The sequence below is a fragment of the Carettochelys insculpta genome, chromosome 4 (assembly GCF_033958435.1).
Source record: "Carettochelys insculpta isolate YL-2023 chromosome 4, ASM3395843v1, whole genome shotgun sequence".
NCBI classification, from domain to species: domain Eukaryota; kingdom Metazoa; phylum Chordata; order Testudines; family Carettochelyidae; genus Carettochelys; species Carettochelys insculpta.
In genome coordinates, this window is record NC_134140.1 from 59,463,291 (window position 1) to 59,487,705 (window position 24,415).

Genomic DNA, 24,415 nt, shown 5'->3' on the forward strand with positions numbered 1-24,415 from the left:
TACATAGAGGTTTTTCCAGGGGTACCTGAACTCATCTAGCTACTTGCCTAGTTTTACAACATTCCACATAAAAAGCAGTAGTGAGTGGTGAAGTCAGTACAAGCTAAAATTTCATGCATTGATTTGTTCATACTTCTTTTGATATCCTTATAAAATGTCAGTAGAATATTTATATTCTGGTTGATTTATTTTGTAATGCTATGGTAAAAATATGAAATGGAACAATTTTTCAGTAATAGTGTGCAAACAAATCAAGTTTCCATAATCCCATCCTGCCCATTTACCTTTTACCCATTTTTTACATAATTTGGTGCATAAATGTATACTTTTGGATTTTTATGTCTGATTTTATAAGTAGTTTTTATGAGGTAAAACTTGGGGATACGGAAGACTAATCTGACTCCTGCAAAATGTATGATAGTCTGGAAAAGTTGAGAGCCACAGGTTTAAGGAATAGACCAGAAACATCCCTGGCAACCCTATGGAATGCTTATTTTATTATAGTTAATGGCTGCAATAAGGCATTGCAGAGACCTGTAGTCTTTTTTCCTCCCAAAACTGACAGCATTCCTTCTAGGTTTATACCAGGCCAGTACATTTTTTCTGAAGCCTTTCAAATTTCCTCTCTGTGCCTAGATGTCCAATTGCAAAATGGATGAACGTCCTGTGTGTTGCTAGGGCTTCAGCCCATACCATAGCATCATATCTTCGGCGGCATGGGCTTGAGGCAATAATCTCTCGTGATGTAGAGCTCAGCAGAGGTACGCACGTAGCATTTTCTTGGGCCCTTGTCTTGGGTCAGGGGTTTTTAACTGGGATTACTGGGTGGATGACCTCACTTCTCCCTTTCATGAACAAATCGAGGACCCACTTTTACACAGCGATTTTACCCTTCCAACTGGAGCTTTTGTTCTATACCTGTTCTTGGCCTGCATATGTAAATCAGCTGCCCAAGTAGCCGCCTGAACAGGGTCAGGAGACTTATCCCACATGGCAGCTCTGATTTAATCTGAGCAAGAATTAAAGACATAATTCTTGGCTAAACAAATCAATTAACAATAATCCCATTCTGCCCATTTACCTTTACTCCTTTTTCATATAATCACACATTTGATGAGTAGACTCCTCATGATTGGTATGATGCACCTTAGGTTTCTTTAGGCATGTAGGTCTCTGAGACCTTCTCTGAGGGAAGCCACACCTCTTCACTGTCACAGCCTGGAACAGCAGTATTCACAGGGGGCAGATTAGCAGTCTCTAGGGTTTCGACCCTCAGGCAGTGTACAGCAGGTAAGTGTTGAGGAAACCATCCTTCAGGCTGTGGTGAATGCCCTGCACAGTCTAGGGCCATGGTGTCCAACCAGCCCTATAGTGGCTACTGCTGTAGTGAACTAGCCCCATTACTCTGAAAATATATTGTCAAGGCCAATTAGCCACACTCAACTGGCCAAATAGCTACATGTGGCTAGAGCGTTGGACTCCCCAGGTCTAAAGGGTGAGCACCCCAGCTGCAGTCTGGGGAGTCCAGGCAGAGTTAGAACCTCGTGTTCTTGGCACACTGTAGGCAGATGCAGGCCTGCTGGCCTACGGAGGGGGAGTACTGCCACCCCCAGGGGTAGGGTGACAGAGGGATGTGAGTCTGCTCACTTCACTGTGGTGATGACCTTGTCGCAGGCCAGCTCTGAACCAGGTGATTGTCTAGTTCTCCTGGGTTACTTCCTGTCTTCCCCCTTCAGCTGTACCTGGGCCTATAGGGTTTCCTCTTTGTTGACCTGGTAGAAAACCAGCAGCAGAACCAGCACTTCCCTAGGGCTTGGCTCGTGGGTGGCTCCTGCAGCATCAGGTAGTCCTCACTGCTACGGAAGCCTGAGGCTGGAGACATCTGGCTGCTTCAGTGGCTGCACCTAACTCTGCTTCCAGATCTGCCTTTTATACTTCCTGTTCCTGTTCTGACCCTCTTCTTCCTCCTGGTTCTACCCATCAGGGACATCCAGGTGTCCCGGGCTGTCAATCTCCAAGGGCAGCTTTGCCTCTTTGTTAAGATGGTATGATTCTGGAGGAAGTTGAAACCTTGATAATATAGTCTCTTTATATCTATCCTAGTTCAGGGCTCCCCACAGTCTATGCCAGTAGAGATTAGGAAAGCTGGGCCTGAAATTTTGGGAACCAATACAGACTTGCATTTTTCAATAGGGATGCCATTGGCCTCGCATATTATTCCAAAAGCAGTAAAATAGTCTGAATCCTTAAAATGTGGGCATAGTGTTCCTAGTTGAGTGAGTGCTGTCAGGATTTACCCAGGATTTACCTGCCATAGCTGGGAGACATGCATCCCTCCCCTGGTTGTGCCCAGTGGAGCTGCAGCAGCCATGGAGAGGTACTTTTCATGTGACCCCCAAGCTGTTGCAGTGAAAAAAGTGCTGATTGAGTCCTCTCTCCCCCGGGCAGCCTGCATACGAAAACCCTCATCCTCAGCCCCACCCCAGAGCAACAATTTAAATAAAGGATGTACATTTGCATTTTATTTAAAAAAAAAATAAGGACCTGAGCAATGCTGGGTAAATTTTCTAGTAAAGTTGTAAAATAATCTCATTATTTTAGTATATTTAGTTCTTTTTGTAAGTGTGGAGTCTGGGATAGAAAAATATGTCTCCCACAAAGCTTTAGGCATGTTCCCTGAAGAGTAGATATTTTTTTCAGAGCTGTGGGATTCCTGAGGGTGTCTCCCATCAATTGCCTCTCCTGAAACAATTTTTTCAGATTTCAGGGAGCGTAAGTTTTGCTTTTACTTACAGCACTGCAGTTGTGCAGCTGCAATTCTTGGTGAAGACACTACGTATGCTAGTGGAACAGCTTTTCCCAGGTGAAGGTACTCCTCTTCCCTGGGAGGCCGTAGCTATAAGAGGAGGAGCCTTCTCGTTGGCCTAGTGCTGTCTACATTGAGAATTCGGTCAGTATAACTTCATCCCTTTGGGTGTGGATTCTCTGCATCTCGAAGTGATGTAGTTATACCCACATAAGTTGGTAGTGTGGGCAAAGCCTAAATCAGCTGCTTTGCACTGAGAGGAATAGGTAGGAAATTTGCAAATTTTTTACCTTTAGAGAAATGCTGCTACCTAATGAATAAGTTAATCTGTGAGGGCAAAAAGAAGAGGGTTGTCAATCGTGTCTTTTAATCGTTGTAGTTATTCCAGTTAAATGCATCTTATCTGATTGCTAACCTACAAAAAATGAAACTGATGGGAATGGTCTGTCTTGTTTTGTTCTGACCTAATATGTGGTCTGTGTTGGTTTCACTTTCTTTCTGGTGTCTGCTCTAGTTCTGGTGTGAAGGTCTTTGGCCATAGAGATCAAACATTCTATATGGTGCTGTAGGGACTTTATCAAAAAGTCAAAACATTAATCTCTTAATTTTTTTTAACCAAGAAAAAAAGAATGCCAACAAGCTCTTGTTGAGTATGAGAGAGCAGGAGAAAATGAGAAAATATACTGAAAAAAATCCAGCCATCTTCCTATTTTTGTTGTTTAGTTTGTCTTTAACGAGGGAGGTTTTATCGGAAGAGAGGGAAAATCAAACTGTGATAGGACTATCATCTGTTAACACTTTGCAGGAAGACCTGCCTTGCACAGAAATTTACCAAGCAAAATGAGTATAATGTTGTTGTCAATGGAACTCAGTTTTTCTGTGAAACTGTAGGTATGACTACCCCCAGAATCGCCTAGAGATCTCCATGTCTTTTATGATCTTAGTATGGCCATGCAGAAAAAATACTGTAAACTCCCAGGTTGTGCAGGGATTGTGTTCCTGCAACCCCTGTGTAACTCAAATTTTTGTGCAAGTTGGTGGAGATGGGAACCAGGCTGCAATCTGGTTCCTGATTTCCCTGGGCTTGCAGAGGACAGGAAACTGACAAGCCCACCAGAGCAGCAGGGAGCCAGGAACTGAGCTAGTCAGTTTCCTGGGTCCTGCAACTGGTAGGGAGCTGGGAACCAGGCAGCAGCCTGGCTCCCAGCTCCCCTCCCTTTGCAGAGCTCGGAAACTGACCAGGGTAGCAGTCTGGGTCAGTTTCCTGTGGTAGCCTGGCTCCACTCCCCTTGCAGAGCCGGGAAACTGACCAGGGCACCAGCCTTAGTCAGTTTCTTGGCTCCAGCCAGTGGAGGGGAGCTGGGAACCAGGAGCAGCCTGGCTCCCACCTCCCCTCCATTTCTTGGAGCCAGGAAACTAACCAAGGCTGCTGCCCTAGTCAGTTTCCTGGCTCTGCAAGCAGAGGGGAGCCAGGCTGCCACCTGGTTCCCAGCTCCCCACTGCTCCTGGGACGGGGAAACTGCTCCTGTCAGGAGCAGCAGCCAAGAGTTAGGCTGCCGCCCTGACAGGAGCAGTTTCCCTGGTTCTCACAGGGATGTCAGCCTGACTGTCACTGCCATCACTGACAGGAGCAGGAAACCACTCCTGTCAGGGGCAGCAAGAGTCAGGGTGCCGCCCCTGACTGGAGCAGTTTCCCCACTCGTGTTAGGGGAGCAGTTGCGTTAACCTGAAACACAGGCAGCTCGGTTGGATGTATCTTGGGGGTTTACTATGCGGCATTTATTTTCACACCCTGTCACTTATACCTTTGGAGCCACTTAGTGGTTACCAGAGAACATTTTCTTTTTAAGCCCTGTCTATGTTAAACCAACCACCAGTTGTTGCTTTACCAATTTTAGTATGGACAGGTAGTTCTTGCTGTAGACTTCGTTCTTAAAAGCATTTCAGGGAATGGCTATAATGAACAACCTGATCTCACAGACCTTACTCAAAGCACATCACCGGACTTCTTTAATAGTTTTGTCCAAGACAAACATGCAGGAATGGCTGTGTCAGGTGTTGGCATGTGTGTTACAGTTGTGTCTAAATGTAACTTTTCTTGACAGTTGTTTGAAAGACTGACTAGACTAATGATTGTCAAACTATATGAGCCTTCAAAACAGTCAAAATGTTTGTGAAATATGAGATCACACACACTGTTGTTCATTGAGAGTGTGAGCTACTGCCACAGCAAGTCATTTTAAATGAGGTTTAAATGTCTGTATTTTAATACCCATAAATATATTTAAAGTATCGAATTTCACCCCGAGAAGACAAAAGTAGAACCTATTACTGAGCTACTTTAGCATAGCATTGGGAGAGAGGGAGTAGAGAAGTAATTGTATTTTCAGAACCAGCAGCTTTAATACATGTAGAACAAGTTAGATATGGGTTAGAATTCTGGTTCTTTAGAACAATTCCTGGCTGGTTTGGTTAGCAAGGAAAATCAGTTTTCAAAAATTTTAAGATTTCAGAAGATGCACCAAAATGTTCTTTCACTTATATGGGCTATACCTTTGGGATCTGGGTAAAAGAAACAAACAAAAACCCCTGCTTTATTGGGACCCATGTAGTCTGGGAAACTGACATGTTGTTGACAGTGTTTGTCGGTAATGGCATCCCAGTAACGTGTGTAAACCTGAAAATAAAGTGTTTTCCACACTGTTCCAAAAGTTTGGTTGAAATACGATGCCATAAGAAAGCATTTGCCTATCCTGTTATAACGGAATGCTAACGGTTAATACAGGCTGAGCTTGAAAGTGTCATGTGTTTAACATTCCTGCGTCCTCCTGCTTGTGCCAAGAACAAGATTGTACTCTGACTTGTCTCCCCCATAGCAGTGCTAAGATGGTATCAACTGTGCCAAAAAGTTGGCTGGAAACTTTTTCTTGCAACTGTCTTGAGCTCCAAGGGCCAGACATTCCACAGTATTTAGGTGCTTAAAAGTTGCAGGTAGGTGCATATAGGCATTTTCAAAAGCACCTAAGAAAGTTACATGCCTTACTCCCTCTGACTTGAAGTGGAACCAATGGTAAGTGAAATCCTAGAGGGTTAGGCTTGTAGTTGTTTTTGTAATCCCCTGTGTATCTGTAGTTGCCTAAATACCTTTGTAAATTTGGCCCTGAGACCTTGCATTTAGTAAATTGGGAAACAGGTCCCTTATAATCCTATGGCTCTAGGATTCTGTGACACATAGCAATCCAGAGGAGGAATAGAGAAGGATTTGTATAAGTGTGCAGAATTCATCTGAAGAGGTATAGCTGCTCTATTTACAGTGCAAATAATAAATGAAGGCTGGGTGGGGAGATGGTATAAGAGAGGCTAGAGTGAAGAACTTCCAGGCTTTGTGTTACATTAGGCCTCCTTTTTGTTCCTGGTTTTCATGTATTTGTTTTGAAATTGATCTGTTTCAATGAGGGGCGAGGTCAGGCTTGAGTTTTATGACAGACAATAGCATTGACCACTTCTGTTCTGCTTCCATTGGAGGATTTCAAAGTCCTTTGCATGCTTCAATGGCTCAGTGCGGCTTTTGGGTTCTTGATCAATGGATTAGTTTAAAGCACTTCCATCTGCAGCACTAGGTCACCCCCCCACCCAAAAAAAAAAGTGATAAAGCATACTGCAAACATAATGTGAACTAAAGGTCCCCAAATACAGGCTTCAGGAGTTAGGGGGGGAAGCAAATTGCTGAGTCATAAACCCTTCTGTAAAAACATTCTGTTTCCTCCATTAGGTTCCATGAAGTTATTTTCCCATCGCCAATAGAGTAACCTGTTGGAAGAGGAAGATGTGTCTGGTGTTCTGGAGTACAGAATTTATTTTAGAGATTTTTTTCCACAAATTTTCGCTGCAGATTAGTTATTTTTGCTGTTAAGATTAAGTTTCCTACTGCAATATTAATTTAGCTGAGTTGCACATCTTGGCTATCTTAATGGCAATGGTTCTCAGCCTTTTAATTAGTGTGGATTCCCAAACTGTTCACGGACCTCCATAAAAGTGAATTCTAATTGCTATGTGTACTATATTGGAGGGAAAAGGAGACACAACATAGATTTTTCAGACAGCAATTAATAACATTATTGGAAGATATTTAATTTAAAAATAATAGATTGTAACTTTTTGCAGTTTATTTAAAACTTACTTTCTATGATCACTTTTTTTTTCACAGACCACTTGCAATATCCTCTCAGACTCCCAAGTTGGGAAATGCTGTCTTACGGTATACCAATAACATGAACAGAATTATTTCAAACTGTGCATTTAACAAGAAAAATAAGAATGCAAAATGTGGCTCTTTATAGCTAATTTACAGAGGAACTGTAACTTTTATTTTTCTTGATTGTTGTCTTCCTGACTCTACATCAGTATCAATGCTTTAGTGTATTTTTTTCTCTATTTAAATTGTTTCCTGAGTTACATTAATCTTGTGTTAGTGGAGTGACGGACCTGCAGCTTTTTTTTTTTTTTTAAACAAACCACAGTATTCTGCTATATTAGATGTGGTCAGTGTTCTCTGTCTGTGAAAGAACTATCTGGAGAGGCTTCTTAAAATATTACAGCTTTGTTTTCTATAGAAGGACTCTGAATTTGCTTCTGTGGAGCTTTGTCTGAGCTCATCTATATTTTGATGTAACAGAATTTTAATAATGGCTATGCTGGCTCTTATGTAGAAATGTATCCCAGACAATGTCCACAGTTTCCTCCACCTAGACACTAGAATATTTGTTTGGGAGTTTTGTTTGTTTTAAAATAAATAGGTGTAAATCCCTCCCTCCTCCTAAAAGCCTGTTGATCAGATTGGGGTGAGTGTGGTTTTTATATACAAGTATATGAGATACCAACAGCAGGTACCACCGCAGTTCTGCCTTCGAAGATCTCTGGTTTGCAGAAGAAAGCACTGCACCCACAGGGAACAGTGGGGAGACCCACTGAGGGCATCCATCTCAGGGGGAGGGAAGAGCGAGCCATACAACCCTGCACTTCCATTCCATTAAAGACCAGCTTCACTTGAGCAATGGTATTGGCTCCTAGTTGGATCCAAAGAAGAGCTCATGACTGGTAGCAGGTTAATTGTTGGGGTCTTAGAGTGAAATTAGTACTGCTGCCTTAAAGATGTTGATGATCTTCCGTCTGTATGCTTCTTAACTAATTAATTCCCCAAAAATAGTTCTGCAGTTTTGTCCTGAATATTTTGGCTTATAAACAGATGTATGCAGTTTGTCCTCTTGCTGAGCTTCAGTGTCCACATTTGAAACACGGTGGGCCACAATGCACCTTGCCAGAATATATTTACATAGTTTACTTAAATGCATGTAATCACGTTATTTGCTTGTGCTTGTATCTTCCTTAACAGACTAATGGAAAAAGCAGTTGGCTAAATTCATTAGCAGTAGAAATTCTCAGTTGCTTACCTTTATCTTGCTCCCACTGTGGGGAGGTGGTATCCGCCCAGAGGCTACTTTTAAGGCTCTCCTGGGTAGCATCTTGTCCCTGATGTACAAACAAAACATGATGGAAAGCTAGATATTGCCTTTGGGTTCAGTCCAAACATTTGTCATTTCTAGCGCAGAGCATTTAGTGCGTCAGATCTGAGCACAGATATGTATGATTTGGAGATATGTATGGAGTGTTTCCTGGGTGTGAATTGTACATGAACTCATTATATATATTGGTCGTGTGCTGCAGACATTTCCCAAAGCACCACACCATATGAACAGTGCGCCTGCTTTGGTGTGACTCACATACTAGCTTTGCTGACAAGTCTCTGACATAGAGACTAAAATTTTGTACATGGATTCAGCTATAGTCAGTGTCAGGAGATTTTGGTTATTTTTTTTTCATATTTGAAGCTGACACGGCTGCTATTCAAAATTGTTTTGAAGTGGTTAGTCATTGTAGTTAGTGACTCTAAAGACAGATGGGGTTTAGGCTCCAGAGTGACCTGGATAAATTAGAGGTGTGGACCAAGAGAAATCTGATGCGGTTCGACAAGGTGAAATGTTGAGTCCTGCACTTGGGACAGAAGAATCCCAAGCATTGTTATAGGCCGGGGATCGACTGGCTAAGCAGCAGTACAGTGGAGAGGGATCTCGGGATTATGGTGGATGAAAGGCTGGATATGAGTAAACAGTATGCCCTTGTAGCCAGGAAGGCTAATAGCATATTGGGGTGTATTAGGAGGAGAATTTTGAGCAGATCTAGAGAAGTTGTTGTTCCCCTCTATTCATCACTGGTGAGGCCACATCTGGTGTATTGCATCCAGTTTTTGGGGTTCCAGTATGTAAAGGATGTGGATGTACTGGAGCAGGTTTGATGGAAGGCAACGAAGATGATTCAGGGACTGGAGCACATAATCTATGAAGAGGGGCTGAGGGATTTGCGCTATTTAGCTTACAGAAGAGAAGACAGAGGGATGATTTAATAGCAGCCTTCACCTTCCTGAAAGGGGGCTCTAAAGAGGATGGAGAGAGACTGTTCTCAATGGTGACAGATGGCAGAACCAGGAGCAATGGTCTGAAGTTACAGAGGGAGAGGTGTAGGTTGGATATTAGGGAAAAACTACTTCACCGGAAGGGTGATAAAGCACTGGAATGTGTTGCCTATAGAGATGATGGAATCTCCATCCCTAGAGGTTTTTAAGTCCTGGCTTGACAAAGTCCTGGCTGGGATGATGTAATTGGGGTTGATCCTGCTTGAAGCCAAGGGCTGAACTTGATGACCTCCTGGGTCCCTTCCAGCCCTTGGATTCTATGATTCTATACACGCTGCTTCCAGATTAATAAATGTGACACCGACTGCTTGGGTGCGTGCAGGCTGAGGCTACAGTCCTGCCAATCATGTTTCGTCCCTGGATAGGAAAGAGAAAAAGCCCATTTACATTAATCGCGTTGATGTCCACTTTTAAATATGTGGCTCTGGCCCTTTTAAAAGTGTGGTTAAGTACACAACAAAGAGCAGAGTAGGGAAGCTGGAAGTAAAGCATTTTTTTTCCAGTTTGACATTAAGAACAGAGAAAGGGAAGGAATTTCGGATGAACATGAAAATGATGGATTGCAGGCTCCTTAATAATTTTAATGTGACTCTTTAGCTTGGGTGGTCATTGGCACCTTAGAAATTCCTGAGAGAGGTTTGTTTGTGTTTTTTTAAACAGGTTGAAGACTTTGTACTCTGGTGTGAATAATTTACAGGTACAAACAATGAAAGGGCATCAAGTCTGTGGTACGTGAGAGAAGCAAGTCTGGGTCTAAATTAGTTTCACTGAAATAATGGCAAGAGGCCTAAGGACCATGAGTCCCATGTATTTTAAACTGTAGAATGGTTGCTAAAAATTAGGAGCTGGTTGGCTCCAGGGGTAATGGGACAGGGAGACCCACTTTGTCCTCAGGTGAAGTGACAGTGGCTACCAAATTGCTGCCTAGTAAATTACAGAATACACTCATTATCCCAAACCATTTTATTCAAATCTCCTCCTTGTCATCCAGCATGTGATACTTGAGACACATGCTGCAGAGGGACAATTGGGAGATTTGGATAACACAGAGGTTTGAATAGTAGAACAGAAACTGCTGGCCAGGGTGGTGGAAACCACTCTGCTGCTGAATGGCACTTACTTGCCTGCTGCAAGGCCTGTGACATCTGAACACTGAGGCACAAAGCCCAGGGAAGGCTGTGGTCTTGAGAGAGCCTTGGGCAGATGTTCCTACTCTGCCCTTTCAGGATTGTAGTCTCCCCCTGCATGCTGCACCTCAGGACTGGGTGTCACTGGACTCGAAGCAGCCCAGGGAGCTCTCTGTAATCTCATTGTCACAAGAGAGAGTGAGCAGAAATGGAAAACATAAGGAGGAGCCCTGTTATGTTCTGGGGGGATGCCAGCGTGCAGGTAGAATAGCTCCCTTCCTCTTGATTAGCTGAATTCCCAGTTGTCCAAATACACTAAAACCCATATACCCAATGCTATTTGTATAATCAGGAGTATATTATACTGTAATGTAAAATGTATTGGGAGCCTCAGTCAAGTTCCTGGTGGATGGGTATGCATGCTACAGAAACTGCCCTCCCAGAGGGACTGACTAAATAAGCGTTTGACCTTGTAAGAGGGACCACCTCTAAACTAAACAAACAGTTCAAAGTTGAAGCATGGGAAAACTTCACTGCAGCGGTCTGTGCAAGACCTTGTGGGCGGGTAGGCAGAGCATCAGCCTCAAGCACTGTCCATCAAATGCTGTTTACCAGCCATTTGTTCACACACTTTTAAAGTAAACCAACTGAAACTTGCCTGTTAATGGTAAGAAAGAAAGGTATACTTATCTGACTGTGACACAGTTAAGTAACTGTAACGCTGTCTCTTGTTTTCTTCATCTTCTACTAAAGGTGACAATGCCTGTGGAAAGAATGCGGATGCGTCCGTGGCTGGAAGACCAAATAAATTCAAACAATATACCAGGGTTAAAGTGGCTAAACAAGGTAAGATTTATACATGTTTGATAAACAGATCAACTGTAGTAAGGTCTGAGGATTCTTTGCTGCCGGTATGTCTTCACTACAGGGAGGAGTGACTCAGCTGCGATCAATCTTCTGGAGTTTGATTTAGCTCACCTAGTGGAGAGGCGCTAAGTTTAAATTACTGGGCACCCCGGTGGACTTTTGCACTCCTGTCCCCGTTAGTGGACATAGTGTGGAAGCCCAAATTAAAGTATGTTGACTCTAGCTACGTAGTTAATGTAGCTGGAATTGCATACCTTACTACAACCTTCCCCTGTTCAGTATGTGCCCTTAGATCTAATTTTCATATCTGCCCGTGTGACAGAGCAATGAGGTTAGGCAGAGTAGAGCTGTTCTTGCTGAACCTGTTCTTCTAGCCCTGTGTTCATGATCTGAGACTCTATTTTTGCTGATCAGATCAGTGACTCCGTCTTTTAAAAAACATTTTTCTTCCTCTGTCGTCTTTTGTGGGAGCAGGTGCTATGGAAACTCCACTGCTCTATGCCAGGAACAAAGTGCAGAGCCAAGCAGCTGCAGTGGGACTTGAACAGAATGCTCTTCTGAACTGTAACAGGCTCCTCTGCATTAACCCTGGCGCTAATAAGCCGATCCCTCCTTGGAGCATGGATGCTTACTTACTTGAACTTATTGCTATATTGCGATAGAACTCAGCAGGGTAATATGTGTCTTTACCCGTATAAGTCCTGATCAGCATTCCATGTGTACCCAGAACGCTCAATGGGAGTTTAAGGTGTTCAGAAAATACAGGATCAAATCCCAGAACATCAGAATTTTCTTGAACTAATTTTTTTTAAAAGTTCAAAATAAATGTGTAAGTCCTAAAAAACTAAATAAAATCACATGTATTCTTATAATAGAAAATATAATCACATATAAAGCATGGATCTGCTATTTTCAGCCATGGTGTGCTAATTTATCATTAAAAGGCATGGAAATACACGTTGTGAAGGTGCGTTCTAATGTACAGAAATGCAGGATTTGCTATTCAAGATCAGACATTGATCCCATTAATTTTGGTACTGTTTCCAGTAGTAACTTGATGCTTCTCTGATCAGCTTTTGAATTAATGCATGATATTTAGCTTCTATTATTTTTATCATAGCTTGCATAACAATAAATGCCAGCACAAAAAATTATCAGGTACTTTTTAAAATTCTTCCATAATAGTATGTGTCTCAGGCTGTGTCTACACTAGAGAGTTTTGTTGATGAAACTGGCGTTTTGTTGGTAAAACCTGGGGAGAGTCCACATTCCAAGGCGTTCTGTCAACAGTAAATTGACAGAATGCACCACTTCTATCTACAGTGTTTTGATGCTCCCCTGTGTGGCAAGAACGCCTTTGTTGACAGAGATCTGTTGACAAAGAGCCAGTTGGGATGTTCTGGGGAGGCGGGCGCTTCTGTTGACAGATAGGGCTTCCAGGACACCAGGCAGCTCTGTCTGCTGTGTTTCTGGTTGGCAGCTCTGTTGAGGGAGTGGCCGGGCAGTCTGGCCACTCTCTGACAGAGTGGATTGCTTTTTCGATCCAGGTTGCTGTCTGGCTGTGATCTGTCGACAGTTTTGTTGGAAGGTGTCGTCTGACATTAACTTCGTCGACAGATCACTCTAGAGTAGACATAGATTAACTTACTGCAGCATTAAATTTCACAGGCTTACTTTGTGCTGGGTAAAGATTTTCTTTTATCTTTTCCCAAATTAGCTGCGTTCTGAGCTTGAGTGTGCTTAATTTTTTTTGTGGTCTGGACCACAGTAAAAAAAAAAAAAGAGGGACTAATTAATTTTACCTATTCCCTTTGTAGCTTGAGGACTACATTCAGGTTCCTACAAAATCTTCTCCTTTGCTGTCTTCAAAAACAGCAAGAAGTCCTGTGGTACCTTATAGACTAATAGGCTTATTGGAGCATTAGCTTTCGTGGACAAAGACCCACTTCATCAGATGCATCTGTTACAGTGGTCCAGACTGTGAAATTTAATGCATCTGATGAAGTGGGTCTTTGCCCATGAAAGCTTATGCTCCAATAAATCAGTTAGTCTGTAAGGTGCCACAGGACTTCTTGTGTTTTTTTTTTTTTTTTTTGTGGATACAGACTAACATGGACTAACTACCCCTCTGTTACTTTGCTGTCTTTAGTCAGTCACATGTCACTTATTCCTAGGAACACTAGGACCATCTTCATTGTCCAGTTCTGGACATGTTTGTTTCTGGAAATTATTTGTTCTTTGCGGAATCTTTTTTAAAACAAGTCTGTTCCCATAGGGCACAACACTCCAGTTGCAGGCATACCACTGTTCAACAGAGTGCTGTTGGAGCATTTCCTATATTATGTTTATACATGCATGTTTAATACACCAACAAAAGCTGTTTGCTCTGCACTGAAACTACCTCTCCATTGAGCTAGTGGACTCCTTATTCTTGATGCATTTGTTAAGACAGTCCTGTGAATTCAGAGCCCCTAAGCACGTCAAGGGAGACTGTGAGAACACTGTTGAGTTGTTTAACATTTGCAACTGTTCTGTCTAAATCAAGGTGTTAGAATGATGATCTGCTCATGCACTTCTGGGCATAAGCTGATGGCTCAGAGGAACCAGTAATGTGTTCTTGTCCCATTACAGCATGCTACATGGATGGCCAGGCTACTACAACATTTTGAATTTGGATTATTTTCTTAAAGCATTGGCTGCTACCAGTGGCAGAAAATCAGATTAACGGACCTACATCTTTAGTGTTCATAAACAGTGTTCCAGCTAAGATTGTTCCATCCATGGGTGGAATAAATTTGTTATATGCACCAAGCTGTGTGTGGATGTACACCACCAGTAGAGAAATATGCTGCTGGCTTTGGGTGGCTGCAGGCACACTGCTAATCTGTGGGTGGCTAATCAGCTGAATTTCTCTTGGCTAGCTGCCCCAGAGCTCTGTTTACAGGGAACACTGTTGATAAGTGCAAAGTAATTAATACTGGAAAAGGTAATCCCTACTAAGCACACACAACGTTGGGTCTAACTGCTCTCTTACTACTAATAGACTATTAGTATCTCTCCCCCTCCCCCTCCCCTTCTGTTCCATGTATTTGATTTGTTAGTTTTTATTTCATTTTTTTTGTGTGCTATGTAACTGTCAGTCTTTATTGGAAATGTTGTTAATCTGAAGAAGTGGGTCTGTCCCACAAAAGCTCATCACCTAATAAATTATTTTGTTAGTCTTTAAAGTGCTACGTGACTGCTGGTTTGTTTTGTTAGAATATAGAGTAACATGGCTACATCTCTGTTACTATTCAGAAAAGAGAGATTGGAACTGGAAAAGGTACAGAGAAGGGCAACTAAAATGATTAGGGGTATGGAACAGCTTCATGCAGGGAGAGATTAAAAAGACTGGGACTGTTCATCTCAAAGAAGAGACAAGTAGAGCGTGGTAAAAAGTTAGAGGTATATTAAATCATGCATGGGACGGAGAAAGGAAATAGGGAAAAGTTGTTCATCTCTTCATAACACAAGAACAAAGAATTGCCTGTTGAAATTAATAGGCTGCAGTTTGAAAACAAGTAAAAGGAAGTACTTACATAAGTAAAGCCATACTGGATCAGAAAAAAGGTCCATCTAGCCCAGTATCCTGTCTTCTGACAGTGGTCAGTGCTACGTGCTTCAGAGGAAATGAACAGAGTGGATAATCATCAAGTGATGTTTCTTCACATACTGCACATTCAACTCATTGCCAGGGAATGTTGTGAAGGCCAAAAGTGTAACTGGGCTCAAAAAAATTACCTGAGTTCAGGATGGATAAGTGCATCAATGGCTATTAGCCAAGCTGGTCAGGAATGTGACTCCTTGCTTTGGATGTCCCTAAACTTCCTATTTTCAGAAGCTGGAACTGGACGACCAGGGATGGATCACTTGATATTGCCCCTTTGTGTTCTTGCCCTCTGACACACCTGGCACTGGCTACTGCCAGAAGATGGGGTACTGGACTAGCTGGACCATTGGTCTGATCCAACATGGTTGTTCTTATCGTTTTACACTTGTATGTGGCGTCTGATCTTTCCTTCAAAGTTTACATACCTTCTTAGTTCCCTCTTACAATGTGAAATGGCTTCCTGAATCCTCTTCTAAGTTCCTATTTGCAACTGATCACTCCAACAATGAGTCGATAGACCAAAAATAGTTCCTATATTTAACTGTAAATCCTGACCATAAACAAGGCAGTACATGTAATCTATGATATGTACAGCAAAGATTCTGGCACAGGTATTTTTATTAGAAATCCTGGATAGCATGCAGGCAATAAACACTAAAGCATGGAAGTCCCAGTTCTGCCACAGACGGTTGAAACCTGAAGCCCCAGCCCCACCCCTGTTATCTAGGGGCTGAATTATTGCAATTTTTCAGAAAGTTGCAGAGGTCTTGTAAAGTCACTAAATCCATGACAGATACGTTATCATTTGTGCCCCCAGTTTTGTTTATATACAGAACATGTAGTTTGCCAAATGCAACAGTTGTGGAGTTTAGATTTTGGGGGTTTTTAATCATAGTTCTGCAATGATCCACGGTAAAAGAATCTGGATAGAATTAACAAAATATCAGCTATTATTAGTACATAGCTTTTAAAATGTATTAAATGTAAAGGCTTGAAAGTTCAGTACTGGAACTTTCATAGCTCACTTTCATGGGGATTATCAGTTTTCACATACAACACTATTTGACGAAAAGGCTTCTTGAATGGTTACATTTTATTTACCTAAATGCTCACTGCACTTTCAAATGGAGAAGTTATTTCTTCACTTCCTGTCCTGCTGCATAAGGTTACTGTGCATTGTTAAAGGCTAATGTGTTCCACTCTAGAAGTGGCCATGTTTCAGTATTAGATGAAATGATTCCTGTGTACTGGACTTGGAAAAATTCACTGGTGGCTTAGCCAGGGCAAGCAGAAATTTTGTCAGGGTGAGAGGTTGAAGGGCAATGGTGGTTCACTGTTCTCTTGAGTAAATTGGAGGTGGGAGGTGACTTCCTTTGAGTAAAGTCAAGCTGAGGAAGGGATGGTGTCCTTCATGAAGGTGGAGTTCTTCCTGCAGTGCGGTTGAGAACATTCAAAGGACCTGTAACAGGAGTAGGAAGTGAAGCTCTTGGTTCCATGACATGATGGTAATATCCCAAGCAAGACAGGCACAGCCTATTTAAAACTTGCTGTGAAGCTCGCTAGTTAGGGAAGAGCTGACTTCATGCTTTGCTACCTGTCATGAGTTTTGCAGCATCGCAAAAGAGCAGTGAGCCTTTAATGTTGTTTTCCTTTTCCAGTTTTTTGCTAGATTTTAAGCACTGTCTCCAACTAAATGCACAGTTAGCAATTTTTTATTATGCTGCTTTTGCAGATGAACCTCAAATTTTTGAACAGCGTGGGAACACAGACAGTTTGTAACTCCAAAATGTTCATAATTCTGAACAAAACATTGTGGTTGTTTAAATGAAACGAGCACAGAAAGTTTCTTTATCAGGTCAATTTTTTAAACCTTTTTTTAAGCGTTTTGCGTTTGATACAGTAAACCAGCAGTCCTGTAGCACTTTAACGACTAACTACTAACAAAGTAATTTATTAGGTGATGAACTTTTGTGGGCAGACCCACTTCTCCACATCTGAAGAAGTGGGTCTGCCCCATGAAAGCTCATCAACTAATATCTTATTTTGTTAGTCTTTAAAGTGCTACGTGACTGCTGGTTTGTTTTGTTAGAATACAGACTAACATGGCTACCTCTTTAGTATTTAACACAGTACTGAAGTATGTTTGTCTGGGATTTTGTGTGTGTGTGTCTGCTGCTTCTGCCTGATTATTCCTTCCAGTTCAAACAGAGGTGTGTTCTGGACTGGTCAGTTCATAACTTGGTGTTTGTAACTCTGATGTATGTAACTGTGAGGTTCTACTATAGTTATTTATGATTCACACATTTGTTCTCTATTTTCTAAAGGCTACAGTGAGCTCGATTAGTTTATTAGCAGTGAGCCTCCAAAAATGCCTGAGTGACAAAATACTGTGTGTATAGTACATGACTGAGAAGGGCCAATAATCTTGGAATTTTCCAACACAAGTAAGAGACCGTCGCTTTCACCACAGAAAAGTTGCTTTGAACTCAATAGAAGATGCAGGGTTCTAAATTAACTACAGTCATTCGGGGCATCATTTGGAAAGCTGAATGAAAAGCCTGTGCCAAGCATCTATCAAAACAGAAAACAGTGGCAGGGTACATAAGGAGTAGGATGGAAGGTAACAGTGGTGGTATAATGCTATTGCATGAATCAATGGCAAGTTGTCACCTGAAATGTTACGTTCAGTTCTGCTCTTAAAAATATAAAACGGAAACCCAAATGATTCAGTTTTGGGTGATGGAAAATTATTAACTGCAAAGGAGATATTCAGGTAAAAAGAAAGAAGCCTGGGACTATCAAGAGAGGTGGTGGGTAAGAGGGATCATAGATGTGTACAGGATGACAGAGAGACTGCAGAACATGAACTGAGGGCTCTAGTTCCACTTTCTCATGCAGCAAGAGCAAAGGGACCGTCAGGATGACAGTGTTTGGTGGACACTCCTTACTTTCCTGCCAGTTGTTGATCCTGATGGGAAAAGTTTGAAGTAAGCTCTGCTGATCCATTGAGGCCAGCTGTCTTGGGGAGAGACAAGTCATTTCTAGGGACTGATAGTGGCTCTCCAGAAGGAAAGATAGTGAGGGCTGAGCAGTGCTCAGGTAGGTCCTCTAGGAAACAATTCTCATTGTTTTTGGTTAATGTCTTGATTAATACAAGCCAACTCCATGAAAGGGATGAGTGTTCAATGCTGAAAAATGTGGATTCTGGTTTACAATTGTTGGGTGCAGTCACCTGGTCACAAGGGCTTTCAATGAAACTGAAAAGAAACATGTTTCACAAAGAAAAGGGTCTATTTCTGGTTTCCAACCCATATTTAACACATGGAACTTGTGAGCCCTGATATCACTGTGGTTAGGAGCGTATTAGTTGGTTTCAAGAAAGGATTAGACATTTCTATGACTGAGAACATCTGTAGTTGTATTAGGTAGGATTTTTTTTTAACCTTATGTGATTTAAATCCATATGCTTCAGGACCACACACTGATTGGAGTAGGGAAGAGCCTTCCCTTTCAGACAGACTGTCACATAACTGGCAATTAAAATTTTTTTTGTTTGTTTGCATATTCCTCTGAAGTTTGAAGTGTTAGGTGCCAACCACTATTAGCAACAAGATGCTGGACTAATGGAGCAGTGATCTTAGTTCACACAGCAATTCTTATAGGTCTTTTGTGAGCCACCCTACAGAATGGAATAAGTGTAAACAGGTTGCTCATAAAATTTGCAGATGCCACAGAGACGGATGATAGCATGATAAATAATTGGAAAAACAGCAGTCAAACAGAGCAATCTGGATCACTCAGTAAGCTGGCTGGGACTGTTCAAAAAACTGAGTGTTAATATAGTCAAATGGAAAGTTATATACGTTGGAACAAGGAATGCAAAATTGTACCTACAGAGCGGGGGACTGTGTCCTGCAAAGCAGTGACTGTGGAAGAGATTCAGGGATCAGAGTTAGCCCTGTAAAATTATTTTCTTTTGCTCTTGTGAGGAGGGCAGGATTTTTGGCTATGTCTGCTTTGTCGGCAGAAGATTTTGTTGGAAGATATCTTCCAACAAAACTTCAGTCGACAGATCATGATCAAATTGCCAAGCAGATTGCTCTGGATCACAGGAGCAATTTATTCTGTCGACACAGAGCAGCCGGACTGCCTGGCCACTCTGGCGGCAAAACGGCCAACCAGAAGCACAGCAGACTGGGCTGTCTGGTGTCCTTGAAGCCCTGTCTTCCAACAGAGGCCCCCACTGGAACATCCAGACTGGTGCTCTTTCAACAGAGGTGTTATGCCTCTTGGGGAGCGGGATACAGCAGCAAAGTACTGCGTTCTGTTGATTTACTGTTGACAGAATGCCTTGGGAATCTGAAAGCTCCTTGGGTTTTGTCGACAAAACCCTCTGGTGTAGATGTAGTCTTTGTTTTATTTTGCTTTATCTGGTGGGTGAAAGGGATGCTCTTGGCAAGATTGGTGATTGCATAGAGAGATTGCTGTAGGCAGTGGGGTGGAGTAGGGAGGCGCTATGTATGGGGTCAGGCCCTATATCTGAGGACTGGTGATCGTGGGTCTTGGAGGGCCTTGTAGAGCAAACCTTCCCTGCACACGTGCTGCAGTGACAGGTCCTGTAGCTCCTGTCCTACAAGGCTGGGCCTGCGTCCTCACTCTTTGCATTGTGACCTGATGAGGGGTGGCAGCGCAAGTCCATGTTGCACTCATCCTGCAGCAGCAGCTCCTGGCCTGTAGAGCTGTGCTCAGACCTTTCCACACCAGGCACTGAAGCATGGGGTGGCAGAACTACTTAGGTCATTCCTCTTAACAGTGGGGTGGCGAAGCCAAACCTGACCTGAGTGGTGCTGCAAACCCGTGTGCCAAGTTGCAATCCCTAGAACAAATCACCGAACGCAGCCGTGAGGAAAGCAGCTGTTGCTGCCAGGGAGTTTTTTGGTTTTCCTTATGCCTTGATTTTCATTCCATGTCCTGTTACTCTGAATTTTCCAAACCCAGGGGTGCTAGTCATAGTGGACAAGCAACTCAACATGAGCTCTCCTTGAGGTGTTGCAAGCACAAAAGGCTTAATGTATGGGTAAGCTAGGGTGTAGCAAGCAGGAATAAGGAGATTGTTTTGTTTCTGAACATGGGCAGAGAAATTCGAATCTAATATATATCTTAGAGAGTTTGTCTGTTTGATCCAAAATGCTTCCTAAGCAGTAAGAGCTAGGACAACCAAATTCAGTATACAGCTTCTTTTTATCTTGACTTAAAGCAAGGTTAGGGTTTAGTTGTGCCAGGAAAATGGGATATGCCTGGAATGGGATTACTTCTCATAACACCAAACAGAAAAGAGACAGAATCACCAAACCACTCTCAAAATTGACATAACTGAGTGAATGTTGAAAGAGACTGAACCGAGATGAGCCAGAAAAATAGGATGTACCTGGATTTAGGGATGTTAAAGAGTGAGTAATCTGTTAACCAAGTAACTGCCAAAATTTTTTATCGGTCACTCAGTTAAACTACGCTGCTGCTCTGCATTTGAAAGGCTGAGCTGGCACGCAGGCTAGCTGAGCTTCTGTCCCTACTGTGGGGATTGGGCTCTTCCTCCTTCTCCAGTGCCCCCATCTGCATTTAAATTGACTGTAGCCCTTTCTCGTTAAAGCACAGCACATTAGGAAAATTTGTTGGGATGAAGGAAAAAATACACTGGATGGAATTCCCATTTTAAAAAAAAAAAAAAGAAAAAATTACAGTCCCTCCTTTTAAGAAATGTGCAATTAAAATTAATACAAATAACACTTTTTGAAAAATACAGTCATTTAAATAAAGCATGTACATTTTCCTTTTACTTAAAATTAATTGGGTTAGGGACCCGATCAGCAGTTGGGAAGTAAGACAACTATTTCAAAAATTAGAGTGATTAACAATTGGAATGAACTAGCAAGAGAAGTGGATTCTCCACCATCTTTTCATGTCATTAGCTCAAAACTTCCTGCCTTTCTGGAAGATATATTTTAATCAAACACATTTATTGTGTTCAATGCAAGAGTAACTGCATGAAATTTAAGCATTTGTGTTTATGCAGGTGGTCAGACAAGATCATTTAATGGTCCACTCTGGCCTTAAGTGGCTGTGAATTGGTGCATATGGTCTCTGTTAAATTCTATAACTATTAATACAAAAACCTAGAGAACTCGATTAAGTTTCTATAGTACAGTTTGTGTTTCGTCCCTGTTACATTGTACAAGACATTTCCATGAAGTAAGTACTTATTGCCATCTTCAAAGTGCATCTCTCAGGATCAAATGCATCTTTTCTTAAGATAGAAGGTGTGTAGTAAATAACCTGCAAAGTAAAGAACAAGATAATTATCTATTTAAACTTGCCTTGAAAATATCCATTCATTCATCTTGGGCAAGTATTTTGTTAATGTATTGTTATGTCGTCTTTGTTGTTGTTAAATTAAATGCAGGCAAGTAGAATCTTGTGCTAGGGCTGATACGTTTTCACAGCAATTTTTGAAACAATCTTTAGAACACACATCTGACCCTAAAACTTCATGGTGTTTTTTGTCTTGTTTCATCTTCCATCTGTTCCTTTGCTTTCCGTATTGCTTTGGTGATTCAGTTGAGTGTAGTCTCCCTTGCTGCATGACTGTCTCTCATATGATACTCCCCTTAGTTCATGACACACACGTGGTGTATTATTGCTGGGAACATTCCTGGAGAAAATCTTCAAGGCAGGATTGAGCTGCAGCTTGGGATTGCTAAACCATAAGCCACTTCATGAGGCACTGCTGTGTCTTGCATTGCTATTTGTGCTTCCTACTAGGATGATGCGGGTTGAGATCACTGATAACACTTACCAGTGTTAAAGCCCAAGACCTATCTTTGCTGGATTTGCATTCAGTCATACTTTGGGCCCATGCACAGTGAGGTGGGAAAAGGCCTGACACCTGACATATGATCAGTTATAGCTATGGAAGGAGGAGAACTTCCTTCTCAGGCTGGTCACTCTTTTGCAAAGAAAAAAATAAGGAGGTGAAGGGAATAAATGAATGGAGATGACTTACAGATAGAGAATGAGTTGGAAGAATGACAAGAGAGAGGAATGGACATCACATGTGAAAATTTACACCAAATTAAGAGAGAGATCAAAAATGGGAATGGAAGAATAAAATTGAACATACTTATATGGTCCGACCAAGTGGGAGAAAGAAGCTGCAAGGAAACAAAGAGCTGAAGTAAAATACAGAATTGGGGGTGGGGGGAGAGGCACTGAGAGATGAGACGAGGAAAAAACCTTTGCCTTTTATAGAAATATTAGTGTGAGAGGGTATGTCTAGACTGTCTCCCTAACTCGAAATAATTTACACCATTTGTACGATGCAAATTGCATCAATTATTTCACATTACTTTATTTGGAACCTCTGTGCCATCCACATGGCACCAAAATAAGTGGCAATTTCAAGATTTCCGCTACCCGTCTCATGACAAGAGGTTGTGGAAACGGAATACCGCTTTCAAAATAGAAGCACTATTTCGAGTGTGGAGAAAAGCAATGGGGTTGCTATTTTGGAATATATTTGCAGCCATAGAGAATAAACATGAGATGTAGACTTGGAAGAGAGAGAGAGAAGGAAAGAAAATGGTTTTAAAGGAATCAAAAATGAGAAAAACTGAGCTACGCTTACTGTTATGTTTTAGATTATTTCGTAGAAATGCATACAATGTATTGGTTAAAATGTTCTTATATGTAACCTTTGAGCAGTAAATAAAGAGAACAGTCTTCTGATCTATATTGAGATACTAAAATGATTTTTATCCTTCTTCTTTTGCATCCTGCTTCCTTAATGACCGTGAGAGAGTGTTGTACATTTCACTGTCTTATTGCATCTGATTTGCCTGCCTCACCCAGGTTTAGATGTCATCCTCTCCTACGGTGTGGTGTGCCTCACTGGCTAACTAGTAAGCACTCCCACACCCCTAAAGTTAGCTGAATTCCGTTGATCTGCATGCCAGTTTCTAATCATGAAAAGAAAAAATTCCATGTTGCCAAATGTGCCTTGATTTGAATGTTTATAAATGTCCGGTGCAACATGTGTCCTACATGTGTCATCTTGGAAACCTGCCCAGTTTTAGTCCATAAAGAGGCACCTGAAGCTTTCACATACTTTCTGTCTTGCTCTCTCTCTTACCAATGGGTGTTTTGCCATCGACTTCACTGGTAGCAGATTTGGGCCATAAGAGAACAAATGAAACAAAACACTTGAAAATTCTGGAATCTGTAAATGTGTTTTTAAATGAGTGGATTAAAGCCCTCAGAAAATCTGTGAGTCAGTTACTGTTGACATATCCTATTTGTTTTTCTTTCCAGGAGAAGAAGATTTTTCAGATTCCCTGGATGCACGCAGCACGGCATGGATGGGATGTTGAAAAAGATGCTCCTTTATTCAGAAACTGGGCAATTCACACAGGTATTGGAATTCTCCCTCCTGTAGACCAGTTTTTGTTTGCCTTTGTGTTTCTTCTGGAGTTTTTCCGTTTTAGTTTTGTTTGCTCTTGCAAATGTGGCAAATGAATTTAAGGGTCTAAGTCTATGAGGTTCTCAGTGCCTCTCGCAACGTCCTTGGTAACCTCCAAACTTTTTGGGGGGATCATAACTTGCTTCAGTTGAACACACCTCTGAAACTTCATTGACCCAAATGGAAGTAAAATTGGTTCGGAATTAGTGGGAGTGGAGATGGCTCAGGAGTCTTTATACGCTTAAATTTTAATTCGTATTTGAGCTAGGCACAATAAAGGTAAATAGTGTAAGAGCGCGCACACACTCACGCTGCTGTAGCATTGCAACTGATATGCTACACCTGCCTTATTCCAGCTCTGGGCCTTTCTTGAGAAGAAGCTGGCAATCATGTAATTGGAAGATGTGCATGAAAATGTCCCTTCTCTTGTAAACTCAACTGCGGTTTGAACTTGTCTCTGGAATCCAAGGGAGAGCTCTGACACTAACTCATGGTGCTACTAGCTCTCCCTGGTCTTTGAAAAAAGATTTAATATGTACCTAACTTTCTTTTTCTTGCTTGGTAGGAAAATTTCAACCGGGAGTAGATAAACCTGATCCAAAGACATGGAAGGCAAACTTCCGATGTGCTATGAACTCCTTGCCTGATATAGAAGAAGTCAAAGACAAAAGTATAAAGAAAGGAAACAATGCCTTCAGGGTTTACAGGATGCTGCCCTTATCTGAAAGGCCTTCAAAAAAAGGTAGATTAAGGGGCCCATGAACTTGAAATCAATGGTAGGTAGCTGGCTGGACCTTAATTTGATGATGGAGGCTTCTGCTCGAGAATCTGAAGCTTGCAAAATAAGGCTGTTATACCTGGGTTTCTGTGAAGTCACATATATTTATCCAAAATATTCCCCAGATCTAGAAAATTTCCATGAACA

The 24,415-nt window shown here is 41.9% G+C and overlaps 1 protein-coding gene across 4 annotated transcripts in view; it reads left to right on the forward strand.

The window, feature by feature from the left end:
• The window catches only part of IRF2 (interferon regulatory factor 2), a 62,482-nt gene that overhangs the window by 18,108 nt on the left and 19,959 nt on the right, over positions 1–24,415 (forward strand). For 3 of the 4 annotated variants that reach the window (XM_074992945.1, XM_074992946.1, XM_074992947.1), the window contains exons 2-4: positions 11,216–11,308; positions 23,343–23,442; positions 24,056–24,232. In XM_074992945.1, the coding sequence (XP_074849046.1) occupies positions 11,216–11,308; positions 23,343–23,442; positions 24,056–24,232 (370 nt within the window). Of the gene's footprint in view, positions 1–6,271; positions 7,065–9,995; positions 10,064–11,215; positions 11,309–23,342; positions 23,443–24,055; positions 24,233–24,415 lie in introns of those variants that run through there. The other variant, XM_074992949.1, reaches the window with a different exon arrangement.